Source organism: Ascidiella aspersa, chromosome 1, assembly GCF_963924565.1.
Source record: "Ascidiella aspersa chromosome 1, kaAscAspe10.2, whole genome shotgun sequence".
Classification (NCBI taxonomy): Eukaryota; Metazoa; Chordata; class Ascidiacea; order Phlebobranchia; family Ascidiidae; genus Ascidiella; species Ascidiella aspersa.
The window spans coordinates 15294152-15317146 of record NC_139447.1 but is presented as its reverse complement, the minus strand read 5'-3'; the positions used below and the strand labels follow the sequence as shown (position 1 = coordinate 15317146).

Genomic DNA, 22995 nt, shown 5'->3' with positions numbered 1-22995 from the left:
ATCTTATTTCATGTTAATTCTGGTTGGAACATAAACATAATAAAAACGACCAATAGGCCTCTGAATGCCCTACAGCCCCAGGTCTATGAAAACCTTAATCCGGTCCTGGGTGCCTAGGTTTAACGTGATAGAAAAAAAACTGATGTCATTTTTAGTTTCAGCTCCCAAAAGTTAGTCAGAAACAATTGTTAGATCGAAGTCAACAAAAAGTGTGTTCCCACATTTTTTTGGATATGTTTAGTAGGAATAGCATGCGAAACAGGTCTTAACAGAAAGGTCTACACTGCCACAAGATTACGCATTTATATTTGCGGCAGTAAAACATGTTTTTTGTAGGTTACTTTATTCGTTGTACGGGTATTTAAAAAAGAAATAATTTTGGTAATATTTTTATCAGCCTTACTACCTGTAGGCTATCCAGCTCGCCTTTAGGCCTAACCACAACTGATAACGGTATGTAAATTGACTATATTGGAATCATTAGGCCTGTAGCCTACTATAATATAAAGTTGGTGAGAAACCGGTTCTGCAAACTATTCGCTTATAGTAATCGGTTCGCGCGAACCATTGCAAAACGGTTGAATTCCACCACTGGACTCCTAATACTATGGTGGTATAGATAAATATAATATTGGCTACCGGTAATTTAAAAAATAGCTTCACTGCATGCAGGTTAGTCCCTTTGTTTAAATTAACCACAGTAACCCAGCGTTAAGTAGATCTCTACGGAATTGGCCAGGAACCGAGTATATGGGTCTATGTAGCTGTTTCGAGCGGTCGCAAGTTATAAAAATATCATCAGAGACATTTTCGATTGTTCAACTTTATCGATCAGATTTTTTTTTCTATCAAATCTAAATTCGATTTCGTTGCATCAGTCAGAACAACACAAAATTTACTCAAATAACACAATCGCAAAGATATACGTGACGAAAACAAGACTGTATAAAAAGCGAAAACATTTAAGATATTAGTATTACAAAAGACATAAACAATAAGGCATGAATATTGATTTTTTTAAATATCTTAAAAGTACGTTTTCATGCTTATATTTGAAATATAAAAATGGACAAGCTCGGCTGAAATATTATTAGAGGTAAAAATGGACCCTGAAACATATTATTATCATTCAACGGTTATAGAAAATGTAAGCATTTTTGTTAGGCGTTGATTGGTTTATAAAGCAGTGTTGTAATGACTTAAGTCATTGACTTCACTTAAATGCACTTAAGTCACTGTTTTCAAATGACTTGACTTGACTTAAGTCTTTTGACCAAACTGACTTGACTTGACTTAAGTCTTTTGGACAAATGACTTGACTTGGACTTAAGTCAAGTCATTATGTCAAATAACTTGAGATTAAATTAAGTGTTTTTCATTAAAATTTATTTTAAGTTTTGCACATTAAACAGTTTAAGTGCTGTATATTGCGTTTGTGTTAGTTTTTTAGTTAAATTCTTGCTTATGATCGGACAATTTTACCAATTTCAATAGTTTAACAATTTACTTTTATGTCAATGACATGACTTGAAATTGACTTGCTCTCATAATGACATGACTGGGACTTGACTTGGGCAACCGATGACTTGGACTGGGACTTGACTTGTTATTTTCGCAAAAGACTTGACTTGGACTTAAGTTATTTTTCAAATGACTTGACTGGGACTTAAGTTATTTCAAAATGACTTGTTTACAACACTGTTATAAAGTGTTGTTTGCAGCATATACTGTACATGTTGCCTGTATATTTTCTAGTTATACTCTAGATGTTTCATTTCTCCTCCTTCAACAACTTTGGGTAAATTCCACTTGAGTCGTTAGGCGAACTAGTTGATACCACTTTCCTTTTATCTGATTTATCATCGTAACACCCACTACCGCAGATTCTCCCTAACCTGTTAATAGAAATACTTAAGTTGTTATAAAACGGCACTTCAAGAACAAAGTATATTCCCTGTAAATGAAGGTTTCCTAAAGTTGCCCACATTAGTGGACATAAACGTGTTACGATGAAGAAGATGGTAAACCAATGTCAGCTATTTGCCCTACCTGTAAGTTCGCATATCTTCAAGGTTTTCTGGCATTGGATGTTTGCTAGTTTCAGGCAGAAAAAGCGTCCCAGCAGCTGATACAACTGCAAGTCCCATCATCACAACGTAAGGCACTTTATAGTTTGTTTCGCCTGGAACATCAACATAAAATCTTATTACCGGTAATAGTAATCTTGCAAAGCTAAAGGAAAATAAAAAAAAGTGGAAAGCCGTATGCAAATGCGATGGAAGAAATAAACACCAAAATTTGACCAACGGTAGCTTACGAAAACATATAAGCGGTTCTCAGAATGAAAGTTGTTAAATTTCATTTACATTTACATCGTAAACAAATTAAATTCAAAATTAACAATTAAAGTTTTAAAGATAAGCCGAAGTATAATGATCCATCATGAAGCTATATTGTGAACAATTTGTTTATTGGAGTTGTTTCGGCGGCATAGAAGCCCCTATTTAATTGCGTAGGTCACTGTCATAAAAACCAAGAGTGTAGCAAATGTTTTGGCCTGATTTTTTTGTTATTTAAATCCGTAATTTGGAACAGGTTTTGAAGACACGAGTTAAACATTTTGTGGGGAGTTTTTTAATGTAGCCTATCTTGACACGAAAAATTGGTTTAGTTACCTGCATAGTTGATTAATGGTGCAACAATGGCACCAACTCTGGCACACATAGACAACAATCCCACAACGCTATTCCTGGCCACTGTGGGAAAGAGCTCCGATGCATATATGTAGATGACCACGAAGCATAAAGAAATAGAAAACTTGCCGATCATCGCCATAGCAACCGACGCGGTCGTGTTCACTACAAAAATAAACAAATCTTTTAACGCTGTGTTTCGCTTTAATGGGGGCATTTTGGCATTGGAGGGTGCTTTGTGTTTTAAAGCACTGTTTTTACAGTGTATCGCGCATAATTTGTACTTTACCTTGTTGCGACCACACCACGATCAAATATGTCTTTTTGAGAATTTGTTTGTCAGGCATATGAAAAACCGCGACTGCAGGTAAACTACCAAGTGGCAAGTGTAATTCAAAAATACGAAGAAATACAACGTTCGTAACCGGTTTACCATTGTGTTGAAGTTTGTTTGTTTTTTGTCAGAAACTTATAAATAGCACATTATGCAAAAATAATTTACTTAAAATGTTAACTGAAAATGTTTAAAAACACTAGTCCAAGAAAAAAACATTGCCAACAAAAGTAATTGCAAATTCAACGCAATGTCAGGCAATTTACCTAAATATGGAAAATTGTCGACTTCATCAAACAAAGTTTCAAAGTGTGGGTTAAGTATTTTGACAATATACCAAAGTTTTTAGCTCCAAATTATACCAGGCAACATAAAACCCATATAATAAGTTGGGATATTAAGAGTTAAATTAAGTTGCACGTTTATTCTGCTAAATATTCGAACGTAAAACAAATTTTTAACTTTGCATAACTTAAAATTTATACAGTGGCAATTAGGAAATATATGATCTAGCAATTAAGGAAACAGAAATACACTAATCTTTGTATATGGCCGTATTTGTCCTAATTCTAAATAGAGAAATCAGGTGGCACTGTATAAAGACAAATTGTATTTGATTCTCGACAAGCTTTCGCACAACCGTGCTTTATCAGGTCAAAGTATAAATGAAAACAATTAAAATGCACGTAAAAGCACAGGCGTAAAAGCACAAATTATATAAAGGAAGCTTACAGGCAATTGAATGACACCACGCGATACCAACAGCTCTCGACCGACCCAGCACCGAAATTTAGGAAAGATCTACTCAAACTTTGCAAAACAATACCAGAAGACATGCAGTTAGACATTACATCCAATGTCCCACCAGATCCGCAACCTGGGGTCTTTTACCTGCTCCCCAAAATACACAAACAACAAAACCCGGGCAGACCTATAGTATCCTGCAAAGGGACACTGACGGAAAATATTTCAGGTTACGTTGAAGACATTCTGAAGCCGTACGCACAAGCAGCCAAAAGCTTTGTTCTCGACACAACGGACTTCCTGCGAAAATTAAAAACTGCATCGACCTTCCAAACGACACGATATTGGCTACGATGGACGTCGAGTCGCTGTATTCTAGCATTCCTCAAGGCGATGGCATTGACGCAATAATCAAGCGTCTGCCTAGTTTCCCACACACCACCGCCATCGGTAAACTAACAAAGTTCATTTTAGAACACAACAACTTCACGTTCGACGACCGTCACTTTCTACAGTTAAAAGGTACCGCCATGGGAACTAGAATGGCACCACAGTACGCCAATATATTCATGTCAGTATTGGAAGATGCCTTCCTCAGTTGCTGCCAGCTAAGACCAAGGCTCTATTTAAGATATATCGATGACATCTTTTTAGTTTGGACACACGGGGAGCAACAACTACAGGTGTTCTTTAACGATTTTAACTCGGCAAATCAAAACATCAAATTTACGTTGGAACACTCAACAACCAAAGTCAACTTTCTAGACACAACGGCGTCAATTGTAGGTGGATTAATACAGACCACGGTCTACCACAAGCCGGACAGTGGAAACTTTCTAAATCCAGATAGTTTTCATCCGAAACACATCTTCAGATCAATAGTCTACAGTCAAGCACTACGATACATCCGGATCTGTTCCGAAACCGAAGACAGAGCAGCACAACTAAAAAAGCTTGCATTGACGTTTGAGAATTTGAATTATAGAAAAAACTTAGTGCAAAGCCAGATCACCAAAGCCAGAATGAGCAACAGAAAAGACCTCCTGACGCCCACAACCAAAAAGGACAACAACCGGACCCCCATAGTTCTAACGTACAATCCGCGGCTCCAACACCTGAACCGCATAATCGCCGACCTGCAGCCAATACTGGATAACAATCCAATAACCGCTTCGATATTTCGTTTAAAGCCACTTATAAGTTATCGGCAACCGCGCAACATGCGCAACATAGTCGTCTCCAGCAAATTTAAAGACGAAAGGCAAAACTTTGGTACCCTGCCCTGCGGGAAAAGTCGTTGTGAACTGTGCTCACATATCAATAGAAGTCACATCATTGAAGGACCGAACGGCAGAAGCGTTGAAGTCGGCGGCAATTACAACTGCGATACCACCAATGCGGTTTACGCAATCACATGCGTCAAATGTCCCCGAACCATATACATTGGAGAAACTGGACAAACAATCAGAAAGCGCATGAATGGACATAAAAGTGACATAAGGCATGGACATATGGAGAAACCGGTTGGCGAACATTTTAACCAAGGATCACACAGTGTAAAAGACCTTAGAGTTTCGGTGATCAAAAAAGTAAGTAACGGCACCCAAGCGAGGCTCACAGTCGAACAAAACATAATTAAAAAGTTCGATGCCATTAATGTGGGGCTCAATCGGGATTTGGGCTTTATGTCACACTACACCTCATAGCAGGCTGTACTACACCCATCGTACCTTAAAGCGCAGGCATCGTAGCATAATTGTTTTTGCGTCGGTAACACGCTTTTGCGAGCATGTGCCTGTGGATATGTTAGACGTCACTACTCTTATCGCCTTTTACTTGCGCCTGTGCTTTTACGTGCATTTTAATTGTTTTCATTTATACTTTGACCTGATGAAGCACGGTTGTGCGAAAGCTTGTCGAGAATCAAATACAATTTGTCTTTATACAGTGCCACCTGATTTCTCTATTTAGAAATACACTAAAATATGTTTATGAATTGGAAATTTTCGACTCTGGTATTTTTTTTTATATTTACACATACAAAAGAAACACAGAGGTAGTTTTTATTCCAGGTTAAAGTTTTTGTGTGATGAAAAAAAAAACAAATTAATAAAAATCAAAACCTTCGTTAACAAAGGGAACAAGTCCACAGGCGACCCCTGAAACCAGAACTGAAGTAGCCACTGTAGTTTTCCTTCCGATTTTCTGCATTAAATCCGTGCCGTTTAGGGCAGTTTATTGTTAAAACTTAACTATGTTAAGACTAACGCAGAAAATGAACCGGAGACATACATTAAGTGTTGCCAGGACGAACGCATAAGCAGGAATTTCTACCAGAGCCGCCAGGAAGCAATTAAGATAGGCGTTGCCTCCCAAATTTGAAGTATTTAGCGACAAACCATAATAGATTATGGCATTTGCAAACCTGTTAATATAAAAATATATAGCTCGATTTTTGGTATACTTTGAACTATTTTGTCCCGTAAACACTTTCAAGGATAAGCGATTTTCGCAAAATATTTTACCTAATATGTGCTTTTGTTAATATGCGGATACATCGTATGTGTTGGTTTATTTCTCACTGAAGACAAACAAATTGAAATTTTAATTCACTTTTTAAGATTACTTAAAATTCGTCTAGTAGAGGTCAAGGCTACTAGGCTGGCAACCATTTAACGCGATATGGCACATTATACTATTTTTAAATGACTGCTAAAATACCGACATAGTTCGCGTACTTGATATCATAATGTTACCTGGTAAGGAGATTCATTTATCATAAGTAAAGTAAGTATCCAAGCATTTTGCCTCATCATTGGTTGTAAAATTTAACAATTTGCAACTTGGCCATAAATTCTGTTGGTTTATGGCAGTGCTTTTCAACCCGTGGTATGGTACGCACTTGCGGATTATAAAACTATTAAGCGGATGACTAACGTCGTGCGGATTAATGTGTGGATGCAAATGGTGCATTACTATCTTTTATTATGTGTAATACAGTAATCAAATAAGCTAATGCGACCACTTATGCGTTACAGGTACAATAATATAGTCTCTTATAGTGGTTCATTGCAGCTTAAGCTATTTATTTTATATCGGCCAAGGCTTAGGCACACGGTTTTAATACACAAACCCTTTCATTGAAAATAAACTAAAGGAAAAAAATAAAGGTTGCAAACTTACTGTGCTTGTTTCGTGCGGATGAAATTTTTCCGAAATAAAAAACTGCGGATGGAAATTTTAAAGGTTGAAAAGCACTGGTTTATGGGATATTTACATTTATCAGGTGTTGGTTCGCAAACATTTCGTTCAATAAAATTCATTTGAAAACAGTTAGGTTATCTTATCACATTTTTTTCGATGGTGGTAATGATGCAATAGTCACACTGAGTTGGGTAAAATTAATAAAATAATTTTGAGGTAAGTTCGATTTTGAGTGTTTAAACCTACCAAGTAAAGCTCATATTCAAGAAGCGGAAAGTTAATTCTTTGTGACAAATAAACCGCACGAATTCTTTCTTGAGCTTACGTTGAACATCGTTGGGCGGCTTTGATGTCTAAGATAAAAAAATCCAGTTTAGAACTTTTTTATATTTTTTTACTTGGTATGTTGCACTTTTTGGCATGAGTTTTCTGTCTATTTCTAAAGCGTAAATCAAGAGGGAATAAGTGTTGCACCGATTATTTCGTTTGTGTGTGCGTTATTGTTTCTCAGTTTTATCATTTGAACGCGTGTTTTCGTTTTCCTATTTCTTTCTCACTCACGTAAATTATATCGCTTTTCCACTTTTGCACCTCACCTTTCACGCTTTATTTCTTATCTTGTAACATTTTCCGTTGGTACCTAATAATTAGTTACGTTTGACACACACACCTTTTTTCCTCTCGTTATTGTAATTGGCGTACCCGAAAACCAATGCTGGCAGTCGTGTTTTGGGGCTAGCTTGGTATCATTATAAAAACCCTGGGAATTGACGTTTCTGTCACCTTTTGAAGCGTTGGCCGTTTTTCGTTGATTTAGTGTTTTATTATTTTACTTCACTAATTTTAATACAACTAAAAGACACGCATTGTAGCGCTTGGCAACCGACAAGCCGTGAAGTAGAGTTCTGAAATAGTTGAACGTAACATAAGTGTTACATCGCAAATCTACTTTATTGGTGAGAAACCTCATGCGGTCACGATGTCGCCTCGTTTTTTGTTGGAAACGTAGCCGTTTTGTTTGCTGAATTTTTAAGCTGCTAATGTTTTATTGTTAATGCCTTTACAGAAATAATTTAAAAGCTTAACTGTGTAAAGTTACGTTTGCTGTGTTTATTGAAAGTTATTTAAACCCAAGCTAATATTTTGGTAAGTGTTGTGTTGACTGTTGTAAAATAACTCAGGGTGTAGTAATTTTAAGAATCGCCATTAGTGTTCATTGTTACGGCAATTGTTTTCATGGTGCCAACAATAACTAGCCTAAATATAATGTTATAATTAATTACAGCGTGGCTTAACAACGACACATACTTAATTGAAGACCCAGGCACAAACGTTTCGGTGAGATTTGTTGTTTTGTGTTGTAAAATGTATATATAATGTGCCTATTCGTTGATTTTAGAAAACCGCTCACTCGCCAACATAATTGCTCGTCCTGCTATTTCAAGCCTGAAGCGTGTCACCAATAATAAAGTTTTGGTTGAATACCTTTGTGGAGTTTTTGGGGGAGAGAACTGTGTAGGAGAGTGCGTTTTCGAATTGTCAAACCTGAAGTAGGCCTGGACGCGGAAGTAGACGCTACAATAAGTACTACATCAAACGACTTTTTAGTTTTTGACTATAGTGGCGTAACTATAAGGTATCGTCATGTAATACAATTGATTCCAATCTACCAACCTGGGGAACCGGTGAATAGCTTGTAGAGTTAAAGCATCTTCCGTTGCGTTTTGCGATTTCTGACATTATTCTGTTATACTCTTCGGTTCGATTGTTGGCATAAAGCCACCGCGGAGACTCGGGAATTATCCTTCAAAGATACAGTAAAGGTAAAAATCAATGAACTTTTGCATTTTTGAACGTTGGCTTGGACCATGTAGCCCAGTGGTTTCCAACCAGGGAAAAATTTCCCACCAGGGGGAATTTTGTAATTTGTACGGGTAATAAGTGTCACAATATTATTCTCTTACTGGAGATCTTTGCTATGTGTTATTGCTGCATATGGTATATAGTACAAAGAGGTACCGACAAAAAGGTTGGAAACCACAGATTTAGCCGTTAGCCTACTCGAAATGTAAAAAACTCTAGGTTGGCCTTTTTTGAAAACAGATTCAGAAAACCGCAAATATTTTTATTACAACATCTGTTTTACCATGGAAAATCATTTTGACGCCGAAAACTAATAAACTTGTAAAATCGTCTCCATGTATTACACAGCTTGATAACGAAAGGGTATAGATCAGTGGTTCTCAAAGTTTTTTACGAATTCCTCCCATACAAGCCCAAATACTATTAATTTCCCCCAAGAAAAAAACACAAGGTGTTCTACCTTTTGGATGCGCTAATCGTCTGAAGTTCAGTTTGTTTGAACGTATAACGTAGGTATTGATGTAATATCAATGTAAAATGCCTGCAATGGTTTATATTTCTTTAATGGGTGTAACTGTGAAGAAACAATAGACCAGGGGTCGGCAACCTTTTTCTGGTTGCGGGCCAAAACCAAACTCAGAAGGGTCTCTGCGGGCCGCACAAAATGTTATTAAGAACTGTGTTATTAAAATTTTAGAACATATGTGAATCAAGTGGGCCTTGGATATTCTTTTGCATTTAAAAACGTGTTTAACTAAATATAAGGAGGCAGTAAATTGCTGGCGCAAAGCGCGAAACAAAGTGTTTGTTTGTTTAAAATTCGAGTTCACATGTCGCCGCAATACTTCTAATGAAAAGTGTAATAAAACTTGAGGAGACGCGATAACTTTAACAGTTAATCTAGTTCAGTGTTTGTTATAGTTTTTAATGTAAGGCACACCTGGCGAGCGAAGCGAGCTCAATTTTTTGTGGCATTTCTATTAAATTTCTTCTTGCAAGTTTTTACATTGCTGAAAAAAAAATGTTAAAAAATATATGTCGAATATTTAGTTCAAAATACAGCTTTAAAAAGTAAACAAACCGGATGTTTAAAGATGAGTCGCGCGAAGGGCGAAAAATTTTTGCACTTATCCCTACACAATTAAAATATAGTCAAAAAGTATGTTAAATGGACTCGTGCCTAGATAGTCAAATCGGCGGCAGGCCAAAAGAATTACATTGGCGGCCCGTGGGTTACCGAGCCCTGCAATAGATTAATATGTAACTGTGAACAAACAATGGACAGATTATAATTATGGGTCTAATACACTTTTTACAACACAATCACTACAGTCCACTGCGGAAAGTATGGTAAGTGCACCCGCGAGTTTTTTTCAACATTTCAAAAGTGCACCCAGAAAAATACCTGAACTGCACCCCAAATATGTAAAACGTTTACAGTGCTATGTATGCAATACGCAGTGCATCAAAAAAATTATCTATTTTTTCTCCCTGGAACAAATTTCCTCCCAAAATTTAAAAATTCCTCCCTAAGGGAGCCAAGTGGCTCACTTTGAGAACCACTGGTATAGATGGAATAAAAAATCGACGGTTCTTTGAAGTCCGCAAATGCACCAAAGTTTGTGGATTAAATAAAATGTATGTTACTTCAGTCAAATGTCATGTAAGACAATCAATTTAAATAAACAAAGCTGCATTGGACTGTCACTTGAACCTGAAACTATATAGTTAGGATCCATGACGTGAAACAATTTGAATCGCGAAATAAAGTGAAATGAATTGGTTTTCATAGTCGATTTGTAACGGTGTCCATATTATTAAAAAAAACTCTTTAAGGTAAGACGAAAAAATGGTTACCACTTTCAAATCTTTTATTTGTTTGGCGTATGTTTTAATTTGATTAAACTTTAGTATGCACTAACGAAATTAGTTTGCATGAAGTATGTACTTTTGAAGTTCTAGTTCGTAAACTGGATAAAGTTTAAAATTACCCTTACGTTACACAATAACCTAAAAATGTTCTCAAAAAAAAAAAAACAACGTCATATTTTCGTTTTAAACTCAACACAGACTTAATCGGGGATGCGAAGTTGGAGCCTCTTATGCAGCAGCCAGTTCGGAGACGATGAGACTGCAAAATTTAAGTTGTAAAGGTGTGTGGCATACGCTGGACATTTTTTCACTCCCGCTTTGTAAGTTGATGCGGTATATGACACACCTATGAGTGCATCTGACCATCAACCCTCCTTTAGTTGCATGGATGGGTTGAATATAAGTCTAATACTTTAAGGCGGACACGGGTTTAGACGAACTCGGTTTATTTTGTAGGAATCAGATTGGAGACTCTTTATTTTTTCGATCTGTAAACCAGGGGTGTCCAACTCAAATATGCCGGCGTGCTAATTTTTATCTTATAACTTCTTCCCGTGCCAAAGTTTCGTAACCGAACCAATTCTTTTTAATCATAGTAACAAGTAAAACTCATAGTTAAAAACATGAGTAAAAACAGGATCAGACGTTTTGTTAAAGGAAAATATATTTCGCCAAAGTGGCATCATCAGTTCCTGTAAGAGTACAAATAAATAAAATCAGAGCGCAGTCATCAACAAACCAATAAAAGTAAACAATAAAATATTAAAACATTATAATAGACTAAAAACGCAATGAAAAGCACTACAGCCTCGCAGGCAACACGACTGGGATAAATGAGTATAGGCGACGCAAATAAGTGGAGGAAGGGGAAAAAATACATATGAGCAGTGCGAGATGCTAGACGGTAAAATGCGGCTCGAATGGGTAGCGATAAGATAGCGGTTTATCTTATTCGCGGTAGAACCATTTTTTGGATGTTAATGGTTGCGTTGACTACCTTTAGCCACTTTGCTTCACATATGTCCAACTTATTAAAAGGTGGTTTTTCTAAAAATGTTATACTAAAACACTCTGCAATGGTAGGCCTCTGCCTCAGCATGGACATGTGTTTGTCAGCGTAGTGGCGCAGAAGTGCTGCTTTGTCGTTATTTTCTTTGTACTTGAAAGTTTTCCATACTGCTCTATGGCCTCTCCACCTTGTTGCAAATGAATTTTTTGTTTGCCCGACGTATCGTTCGCCACATTGCCGACAGGACGCCATGTAAATACGGTGGTCGGTGCAGCAAAGTGCTTGTTTCAGTGCTATGTTCCCATTGCGAGTGGGAACTGTGAAAACCTTCGAGACCATGCTCTCTGCCTGTTTATAATGACCGCATAAACAGCAGTGGCCGCACGGGATTGACTTTCCAGTGGAAAGGATGGTACTTGCCGGTTGACTAATTGCGCGGTAGTTGGTAAGTACGCTTCCAAGTGTCGGAGGTCTTTTGTAGACAAGCATCGCTTGTGGCTGCAGCCTTCTTTCGTCTAAGGTAGTTTTAAGCAGCTTTGGAAAGGCTGTGGGCCAAACTACAAGGTCCTTTCTGTTTTTCTTTGTCTGCCTTTGGCGCACTTTAGCTTCAAACTGTGCTGCAGTTTTTAACGTGACTTTAACCATCCTTGGAGGAAACTGCGACCGCAGACATTTCTTGCCGAGACTTTGAAGGCTCAGTGAGTAGTCTTCCTCCATCTCGTTTAGTCGTCTAAGGCGTGTCGCCTCTCCAGTTATGATTGATTTAAAAACGGAAATGGGGTGGTGGGAAGTTCCGTGTAAGAACTGCCGATGTTTTGCAGTTTCTTTTTTGAAATCCTTTAGTTTGAAGCCGAAGGGTGATTCTGCACATGGGACATGGAGTACGTCAAGAAACTCGACCTGTCCACGTACGTCGGTTGTACAGAGGGAACGAAATAGGAGACGGAGTCCATGTGCTGCAAGTGCCTTTTCCAAAGATGTTTGAATGTGTCTGTTTGCTGCTCCGCCTGCAACAATCCAGACAATGTCATCGATGAATCTTTTAAATACTTGTGCTTCCTTTAAGGTTTCAATCCATGGTTTTATTATATAATGCATTGTAATGTTAGCCAGCGATACTGAGTGGTTATCGCCTGTAACTATACCATCTTTCTGCTGGTAAAAATTATCTCCATGCTTCGTCACCACGCTCTGAAGCGTTAGAATCGTCAGATCTACAAGTTGGTTTTGCGCTGCCATGGTAAAGGTAGATTGCTCTTGTAAGGCTGCAGCTACAGCTTTCCTGACGGTTGCTCTTGGTAAGTTTGGGTACAGCCCCACCACATCTGCTGCTGTAACATATATTCGTTTTCCGATTTTACGTTTCTTTTGAATGCAGTTACCTTTCCATTTTTTCACTTCTTCTACGTATTGTCTACTGTCTGCACAGCATTCGTCTATTCCCGTTTTACAATATTTGACTGCAATAGGATGCAAAATATACTCAAGTAAGGCAGTGACGCGGGAAGTTGTGATGTTTCCTGCCGCTTGAACGAGCCGAATAGGAATGTCGCGTATCGTAGTTGATGCTAGCTGTTCTTCCGTCAACTTGTGTGTTTTAAATAAGGGATATTAACGCTAAATTATTGTTAGCAAAAGGGTTAAACTTTGCACCCACTCCGAACTGGAGTAATGCAATAAGGGACAAAGAATGGATTAACTTCCAATCGCACATTCGACGTATTGAATGGGCCAACGTATTCAAAGATAAGGAAGATTCTACCAATATTTTTATACCACCTTACAAATTGAAAATTCCCAAGTTTTCCAGACCCCACAGAGATCAATTAGATTTGGAAACAGTTATTTACGTGGAACTGGCTGAAGCTAAACTGCGAAACGTAGCTGCGACCGTGCGTAAAGAATACAAAGGCAGAAACAACCTATCATTCCCCCTCCGAAATAGCCTAGAGTACCTCAAGCGCCTTACCTCCAGTCGGACGCTAGTAATCTGTCGGGCTGACAAAGATGGCAAAACCATTGTGGTTGACTATGAAGATTATAACTTTATTGTGGAAAATGCACTTCATGATTTCCAAAGTTTAAACCTCAACCAAAGAACTTTTCAAGCCAGATGTACAGCGCTACGAAAGACGTGCGAAGATGCAGTGAAGATGTTGCATGCACAAGACGCCATTTCGGACGACCTACTTCTCTGTTCCGTTGGGGTTAAAATCACCGGGGGTATATACCACAAGGTATCCGGGCCGTCTGCGAAATATTTTTTCAATGACGAGCCGGCCTATGCGTACCCCTTATTTAAAACACACAAGTTGACGGAAGAACAGCTAGCATCAACTACGATACGCGACATTCCTATTCGGCTCGTTCAAGCGGCAGGAAACATCACCACTTCCCGCGTCACTGCCTTACTTGAGTATATTTTGCATCCTATTGCAGTCAAATATTGTAAAACGGGAATAGACGAATGCTGTGCAGACAGTAGACAATACGTAGAAGAAGTGAAAAAATGGAAAGGTAACTGCATTCAAAAGAAACGTAAAATCGGAAAACGAATATATGTTACAGCAGCAGATGTGGTGGGGCTGTACCCAAACTTACCAAGAGCAACCGTCAAGAAAGCTGTAGCTGCAGCCTTACAAGAGCAATCTACCTTTACCACGGCAGCGCAAAACCAACTTGTAGATCTGACGATTCTAACGCTTCAGAGCGTGGTGACGAAGCATGGAGATAATTTTTACCAGCAGAAAGATGGTATAGTTACAGGCGATAACCACTCAGTATCGCTGGCTAACATTACAATGCATTATATAATAAAACCATGGATTGAAACCTTAAAGGAAGCACAAGTATTTAAAAGATTCATCGATGACATTGTCTGGATTGTTGCCGGCGGAGCAGCAAACAGACACATTCAAACATCTTTGGAAAAGGCACTTGCTGGACTCCGTCTCCTATTTCGTTCCCTCTGTACAACCGACGTACGTGGACAGGTCGAGTTTCTTGACGTACTCCATGTCCCATGTGCAGAATCACCCTTCGGCTTCAAACTAAAGGATTTCAAAAAAGAAACTGCAAAACATCGGCAGTTCTTACACGGAACTTCCCACCACCCCATTTCCGTTTTTAAATCAATCATAACTGGAGAGGCGACACGCCTTAGACGACTAAACGAGATGGAGGAAGACTACTCACTGAGCCTTCAAAATCTCGGCAAGAAATGTCTGCGGTCGCAGTTTCCTCCAAGGATGGTTAAAGTCACGTTAAAAACTGCAGCACAGTTTGAATCTAAAGTGCGCCAAAGGCAGACAAAGAAAAACAGAAAGGATCTTGTAGTTTGGCCCACAGCCTTTCCAAAGCTGCTTAAAACTACCTTAGACAAAAGAAGGCTGCAGCCACAAGCGATGCTTGTCTACAAAAGACCTCCGACACTTGGAAGCGTACTTACCAACTACCGCGCAATTAGTCAACCGGCAAGTACCATCCCTTCCACTGGAAAGTCAATCCCGTGCGGCCACTGCTGTTTATGCGATCATTATAAACAGGCAGAGAGCATGGTCTCGAAGGTTTTCACAGTTCCCACTCGCAATGGGAACATAGCACTGAAACAAGCACTTTGCTGCAACGACCATGGTATTTACATGGCGTCCTGTCGGCAATGTGGCGAACGATACGTCGGGCAAACAAAAAATTCATTTGCAACAAGGTGAAGAGGCCATAGAGCAGTATGGAAAACTTTCAAGTACAAATAAAATAACGACAAAGCAGCACTTCTGCGCCACTTCGCTGACAAACACATGTCCATGCTGAGGCAGAGGCCTACCATTGCAGAGTGTTTCAGCATAACATTTTTAGAAAAACCACCTTTTAATAAGTTGGACATATGTGAAGCAAAGTGGCTAAAGGTAGTCAACGCAACCATTAACATCCAAAAAATGGTTTTACCGCGAATAAGATAAACCGCTATCTTATCGCTACCCATTCGAGCCGCATTTTACCGTCTAGCATCTCGCACTGCTCATATGTATTTTTTTCCCCTTCCTCCACTTATTTGCGTCGCCTACTCATTTATCCCAGTCGTGTTGCCTGCGAGGCTGTAGTGCTTTTCATTGCGTTTTTAGTCTATTATAATGTTTTAATTTTTTATTGTTTACTTTTATTGGTTTGTTGATGGCTGCGCTCTGATTTTATTTATTTGTACTCTTACAGGAACTGATGATGCCACTTTGGCGAAATATATTTTCCTTTAAACAAAACGTCTGATCCTGTTTTTACTCATGTTTTTAACTATGAGTTTTACTTGTTAATATACGCGTCAGCGGAGCAGTGATCGACTGGATAAAAAGCCGCCGATGGTTTGTGATTCTATAAAGATACACCCTATTGTCTTTTTAATCATAAAAGCGCTTTTTTACCAAAAATAAGAACGTTTATTTAAACTTGAAAAAAAACTGTCTAGTACAGCGGTTCTTAACCGGGGGGCGCCAAGCAATTCTAAGGGGGGCGAGAGCTCGACTTCAATATTTTAACTTTTTGCAGTGATTTTAATGGTTTCGTTTGGGTTAGGCATAATTCCTACATACAAACTCTGTTTTTTGCCAACTTTAACATTAAAACTGCAAAAATTTTCGCGCGCGAATCTTTTAATTCCTTTCACGGTATCACCGCCCTATTAAATTAACTTATAGATAAACGATAAAAGCTATCGCTCTTTCGGACTATTTTTCATCCATATTTTATATATGATAACAGGCTATAGCAACAGGGGGAGTCGAACTTTTTTTGCGCGAAACTATATTGTTTTTGCAATATTGCCGTTGTATTGTGTGTCGTTACATCTTTTGAAACAAGATAACGCAATGTTTAATATTTGCGCTTGACATTTTTTGCGCTCGACATCATACAACTCTTACAACTGTGGAGTAAATGCCCTCGCAACACGTTCGTCTAAATCAGCTCGATAAAATCAATGTGTCGAGCTCGCGCAATTTGTTGTGTGCCCAATGCGAAACGCCTCTTCGGTTGCAGTTTAGCCAATTCGAAATAAAACTCAAAATTTTTCGCGCTTCGCGCGACCAACAACACCGTTTACTATTTTCCTGTTTTCTTAGTGATATTTAATTGCAAAATGCCGAAATATTTTCATAGGGGGCGCAAGGCATGAGAAAATTACCAAAGGGGGGCGCGGCTGAAAAAAGGTTAAGAATCACTGGTCTAGTAGAAATGCGCATCACTACATCAAAGTGTCTCTCGGTGAGTTGACTTTTGTTTCTTCACACCAAGCTATATAGTATTATGTGAATGCTAGCCTCCACACAGTAATGTTACTATATCAAAAGTAATTGTTGGTTGTCGTGATTGCCGCGATTGTTTTATATTGTGAACAAACAATGGCATTTGGCTGTATAACAAACTTAGTATTTTCTGACAATTGGCTAAATACAAATTTAGCTTTTTTGGCAATTGGCTAAATAACACTTTTAGTATTTTGGGGGAGGGCTAGGGCTTGCGTGCCATTTTTTATTAGGTCGCGTGCCAAATGTGGCACGCCACGTAATAAAAAATGGCACGCAAGCCCCCCAAAAATATTTCATTTGTTATTCGGCCAATTGTCAAGAAATACTAAATTTGTTATACAGCCAATTACCATTGTTTGTTCACATTATATAACAATCGCGGGAATTACAACAACTAACAATTGGATTGGACGCAAGCCTTCATATAATTATATAGCTTGGTGTAAGTATCAAAGTCAGCTCACCGAAGGACACTTAGATGTAATAACGCGCACTGCTACTACACAGCTAAAGGTAATGTAGTGGTCGACAATCTGTTGAATAGTTTAGTGTTATCGTGTAGTTGTGTTGTGGACCGCGTGATAGCCATACATTTATTGCACTTTGTTTTAAAAGTACATGTGGCTTAGAATGTTCATATTGTCTCAGCGTGGTTCAGACCCACGTGCCAAATGTGGTCCTGAGCAGCCTACATGTCGAACTATATTTTTTGCCAACTTGAACTATATGTATACGCCAAATTTTCGCGCTTCGCGCGTATATTCTTTGTTTTATACTATGTTTTACATTATGGTATGGCAGTGTTATGGCCATCTAGGCGCCGTGTAATACTTCACCTTAAAAAGAGTGCAAAAAAAAAAAGGTTTGCCGACCACTGCCCTAATGGTTTGCTTGACTAAACAAGGAAATGTTTTTCATGTGGTTATAAACCTTTAAATGTTAGAAAAAAAAAAGTTACTAAACTTTGGCACGGAAAAAAGTTAAAAAAAAAAAAAAAAAAAACTTGGCACGCCGGCATGTTTGAGTTGGACACCCCTGGTCTAAACTATATTCAAACTTTCCCGACCCGTAGTAAAAATGCAGTTTTGTAATTAACGACTACTTTCTTAATTACGTTAAAACTCAGATTTCAACGAGAAAGTTTTTCGAGAGTTTTGCACCGAAAAAAAAAATTATTTGCGTTTCATCGCTCGTTAGCAAAACACCAAAAAATGCTCTGAACAAAAGACTGACCGCGTTCATAGAAAGACACTAACAAGTTTCTTCGTTTAGCAATGCATTACTTAACCTTACTTAACCAAATCTAAATAAGTTCTACCGCCAAAAGCATTTTGGGGTAAAATTTTTTTCAAGTTAGGTCAACAAAAGAAGTCTTATTATCGGCGAGTGCTGAATTCCAATGTCAAATGGTAATGCGCAACATCTTAAATACAAAAGCATAATGCTAAAAATTCGTCGTGTTTGTTTGTCAGTCTTTCGCAACCGTTTTTTTATTGACATCCCAGAAATGTTAGAAACTTACCTACCAAAATATATTTAACAAGACGCCATGGACCGTCAAAAAGGCCTACACAATTTCTACAGTCGACTAAATCACAAAACAGTTATGCGATAAATACACATAATGAGGGCAGCCGAGCGTTATTTTTGTTAATCTTTTAAATTTGCACGGACCTATACTACATAAAGTCTCAGCCCTGCAACGATCACGGGACTTGCCTCAGTTATCCTTCCTACATTCTCAGCCAGTGGTTCTCAACGGTGTCGTAACTTCTGGTAAGTGCTTAATGTTTTCCATTTAACCCCATTAAGGATAAAAAATGTTCTAATAAAAAAAAACAATCAGACTAGATAGTACGATAGCATCACGTATTATGTCAAAACTCCCTTTCCATAAAAGGACAAGTTATACGATTTAATAACCAATAACCACTGTTATAAACATTGCAATGTTTTTTAAGAGGAGCTATTTGGTGTTTATTCGGGGAACAAAGCTACAGGTAAAAGGTTTTAACAATTGTAAAAGTTCTACAAACTGTAATATTACATAAAAGTTTAATTCCGTTAAATATATACATTGGGGGCTAGGGCTACATTAGTGATTCTATTAATTTAAATATTTTGTATGTGTAGGCCAGGGGTGGGCAAACTGCGGCTCGCGAGCCGCATGCGGCTCCCCGGCATGTTTTTTGTGGCTCTTCTAGTCGAATCGTAAAATTCCAAAAAAATTGTGGCTACCAAGAATTCCGTTTATTAACGTTTTAGTTAGGTAAGCATTCGCTTATGGCGTAACATTAGACATATAATACAGGGGGTTAATAAGCTGCACGTTAAGGCAATTTCATTACTAAGGTTTCTGAGATTAGCAAATCAAACAAAAGCCTGACATTAAGAAAGGTTGTGCGTGTTATTTTGTTATTACCGTTATTATTATTTCGTTAATTTTTACCGTTTTGTTATATTACAATTATGTTATTATTGCTGAATTTACAATATTAACCGTTTTTGTATTGAAATAATTTTGAGGCTCTCTGGTACTTGTATTTTGTGCAAATGGCTCTTCCATTGAATATTTGCCCACCCCCGGTGTAGGCTTATTGAAAAAGGTCTCTAAACCAAAAAGCAATATTCCGGCAAACAGGTTGAAAAGCAGCTATTGTTTATCAATAGGCACTTCGTGATTGCGTCGTAAGTCGACATTTTTTTGGACCGTAAACCAGCTGTTGCAAACCTTTTGTCTGTCACAATTGAAGCGAGCTGTATATCCCTTACCAGTAAAATGGAATGAAGAATATGCCACTAGCAGAGATGGCGATATACAGGTGACGCCAGTTGCTTATGAAATATGCAACAGGAGGTACGATCATGTAACCCATTGCAAATCCACCAATGGTTAGGACTCCGGTTGTCACCCGACTTTCAGCCCGAGTGATTTCAGAGGCTGTTAGAAATACATTGCAATTCAAGGTTTACTCCCTTTTTGGTCACTCCAGGAGGTTTCAGCAGCTGTAAGAAATAGTAGGCCTCTAGCCACATTGTAATGTTCGACTTGGAATTCGTTCATAAATACGAAAGATTTACACGGTCTGAACTGTAATATTTATTGGTTTAAAAGCAAAACAAAAAAAAGTAATTTTCTAAGCTTTTTCTAAGTTAGACATACATGAATGTTATCATAACTGCAATTAAACGTCGAATAATTTATAATGTAGCGACTATTAAAGATAAACTTGTTCGAGAAGGGAATAGCTCGTACATGTGGACTCACCGAGTACAAATGCTGTGGCGTAGTTTATAAGGTTGAAGCCCCCAGCGAAAAATAAAAAGACGGCTAGCATCTCAACAGATGAGGCAAATCCGCACAGTCCAAAACACAAGAACATAAACACGGTTCCTATCAAAAACACCGGTCTTCGCCCGTACCTGCAAATGTTCAAGTCTAAATCTAAAAAGTTTAGGAAATGCTTGTTGAACAACTTGTAATGCACTATGTGGGGCGATAATTAAGAATATGTGCAATAAATTAATAATTATTAATTCGCAACAAAACAAATATATGTTTCAGAACTTGTTTCACTGACGATGAACTCCCGACCAAATAAAAACAGTTTAAAGTCCCGCGAAACCTAATGCCTACGGGGAACATGCAAGTTTGCCGCGCAACCGATTGGTGACAAAAAATAATTAATTAATCCATCAATCATTTACTTGTTAACCAGATTTTCGTAGATTTAGGTTCAACAAAGCTATTGCTTCTATAGGAACCTATAGGGTGGCAGGGTAATCGATGTTTCATTTTAACAATCGCCAGCTGTTTCCTGCAATTAACTTGTGTAGCGATAAGGGTGTCCAAACCGTGCTGTGCGAAAAGAGTTGGTCAAATGTAGTAAAACTGAATGTAGGACCCACCTGTCAGCGAAGAGACCACTTAAAGATGACCCAATCATGACACCAAACATCATAACTGATGTAAGCATGGGACGCATCGAAGCTCGAGAACAAACCAAGTTGAACTAAAAAAGTGGTAAAATAACCTTGCTTAATATCACGCATAGGCTATAGTTTGTATTGCTAAGCTTTTTGTGCTTCTAATGCCAACCCACATAAATCTATGCACTGAACACGCCATGCTAAAGGCATTTAAAAACGCAAACTTCTGAAATATTGCTACCAATGGGATATGCTGAGCCGTATGGTTTTACTATTTTCTGTATGTAAACAATATATTAAGTTCAAATATTGTTTAAAGATAGGGACGAAAAAATGTCTTGAATTCGCGGGCCAATCCAAACTGACAAGTGCTCAGCTGGCCGTAATGCTTTTTTTACTATTAATTTGTTAGACAAATGTGCTTGGGCTTTTAAGCATTTCATTTAAATTTAGTGGGGGACCTAGGATTTTTATGCAATTTAAAATCAGTTAAATTATACACACAAAAGCAGTAACTCGCACACCCTTAAGAAATGAGTGTGTTTGGTTTAAAGTTAAAAAACATTTCGGAAGAAGACGTAACGCATTGGGGACACAAAAATATGCACGAACGCTTATGGATGATACTCTCGTTGCTCTACGTTGCATCCGCGAAAAAGTATGTAGATTAAGCTGGAGAAACATTTTTTCAGAGAGTTTCTACTACGAATAATAGTTTCTACTAGGAAAATTAATTACCAATTGGAGAGTTTCCAGGCGCAAGGCGCGTTTGGACCGAGAAGATTCACTAAAAACGCATGCCAACTTCACAGGCAAATCAATTTTTTTGTATTTACATATAGTAGGAAAGCCAAAATATATAGGACAATGCCTTGCTTACAGTACAATGTCTTTACATATCCCTGTTTAATCTACCTTTAGCGCAGATTTAAATGCAAAAGTAGACATATCATATAGTGGTATTTTATCATAATGTTTTTTTGCAGCAAATGATGGTACCTCGGTAACAAAGGTCGATCGTCCGGGTTCTATGTCGTACGTGACTCCAAACAAACAACTTTTATTCAACGATGGAATTGAAAAATTATGACAATCCATAATTTGCTCAACCTTCCAAAATTCCTGAATCGGAAAAATGTAAATCAAATAATTATGCTCATTATAAAAAAATATATATTCAATTGTAATTCAATAATAAAAATCAAGTATCTCGACCGGTTTCCCAGGAGCATGAAATGGTACAAAGGGGTTGATTTAGTTTGTGAGTTATCACTGCGATCGTAACCGTCCGAACTGTAGAAAACCAACAACAAACCGAAGGCAAATCAGTCAGTTGAACGGTTGTGCCTTACTCGTTTTTGGTCATAACGCTATGCCATTAAGGTCGTACAATATAAAAGTGTGTGTAAAATTCACAATCTAAATGTGAGCACATCTCAACAGGCATATTAAGGAAAGTATTTTCAAAATATCAACGATTTTGAAAACCGCGTAAATAAAACAGGTTAGAGGTAAAAAAAATACCGTTTTGATTGTTGTAGCAACTGTCTGCGCCCTTTCCGTTACGTTCTCACCTATATTCAATTTACATTATGTTAAACGTCGTGCTTTTACGCTGATGTATAATTCATTAGAGTCAATTTGCAACAGCGGCTCTAACAGGATGTGACTTACCCGCGTCGTTCAACTCATAGCAGCGCAGTGGGGGATTGTAACCTGTGAAGATAATACTCAGCACCAAATAGCCGTTGGGGACAGAACTCAGCAAAAGATAAAAACATAGAAACTTCTGAAAACGACCGAATCCTCCCACCTCTCGAAGATGATCTTCGTATGACATAGTCAATGCAAGTTGCTAGCAAGAAGGCAAACCCTATGCTAGTTGGCTTATTGCTGTGGATAGGTGATACTTCAGCTAGTTAAAACAAATTTTCACATATTTGTGAAACCAAAATTACTGGATCTGACATTTTATATTTAAGGTAAGAAAATTTTGCCACGCTGTCATATTTAGTTTCGTAATTCATTATAACGTGCTCTTCTAAGGGG

General features: G+C 38.1%; 1 protein-coding gene across 1 annotated transcript; it reads right to left on the bottom strand.

Moving 5' to 3' along the window:
• Nucleotides 1-1771: 1771 nt before the first annotated feature.
• On the bottom strand, nt 1772-22786 carry LOC146167999 (solute carrier family 22 member 4-like). The gene is made up of 13 exons (XM_083386189.1): nt 22621-22786; nt 22471-22520; nt 21946-22068; nt 20926-21029; nt 20285-20439; nt 19789-19957; nt 8650-8779; nt 7222-7328; nt 6064-6196; nt 5895-5976; nt 2676-2858; nt 2050-2182; nt 1772-1895 (listed from the first exon to the last, which is right to left on the bottom strand). The coding sequence occupies exons 1-13, from the start codon at nt 22784-22786 to the stop codon at nt 1772-1774; spliced, it is 1659 nt and encodes a 552-aa protein (XP_083242315.1).
• Between the last annotated feature and the right edge of the window lie 209 nt (nt 22787-22995).

Coding starts and splice junctions, on each gene's coding strand:
- LOC146167999 (XM_083386189.1), bottom strand. CDS start 22,786: ATGTCATACGAAGATCATCTTCGAGAGGTGGGAGGATTCGGTCGTTTT. Junction 22,069..22,470: donor TTGCTACAACAATCAAAACG/GTATTTTTTTTA, acceptor TTTCCGATTCAG/GAATTTTGGAAGGTTGAGCA. Junction 5,977..6,063: donor TCGTCCTGGCAACACTTAAT/GTATGTCTCCGG, acceptor GATTTAATGCAG/AAAATCGGAAGGAAAACTAC.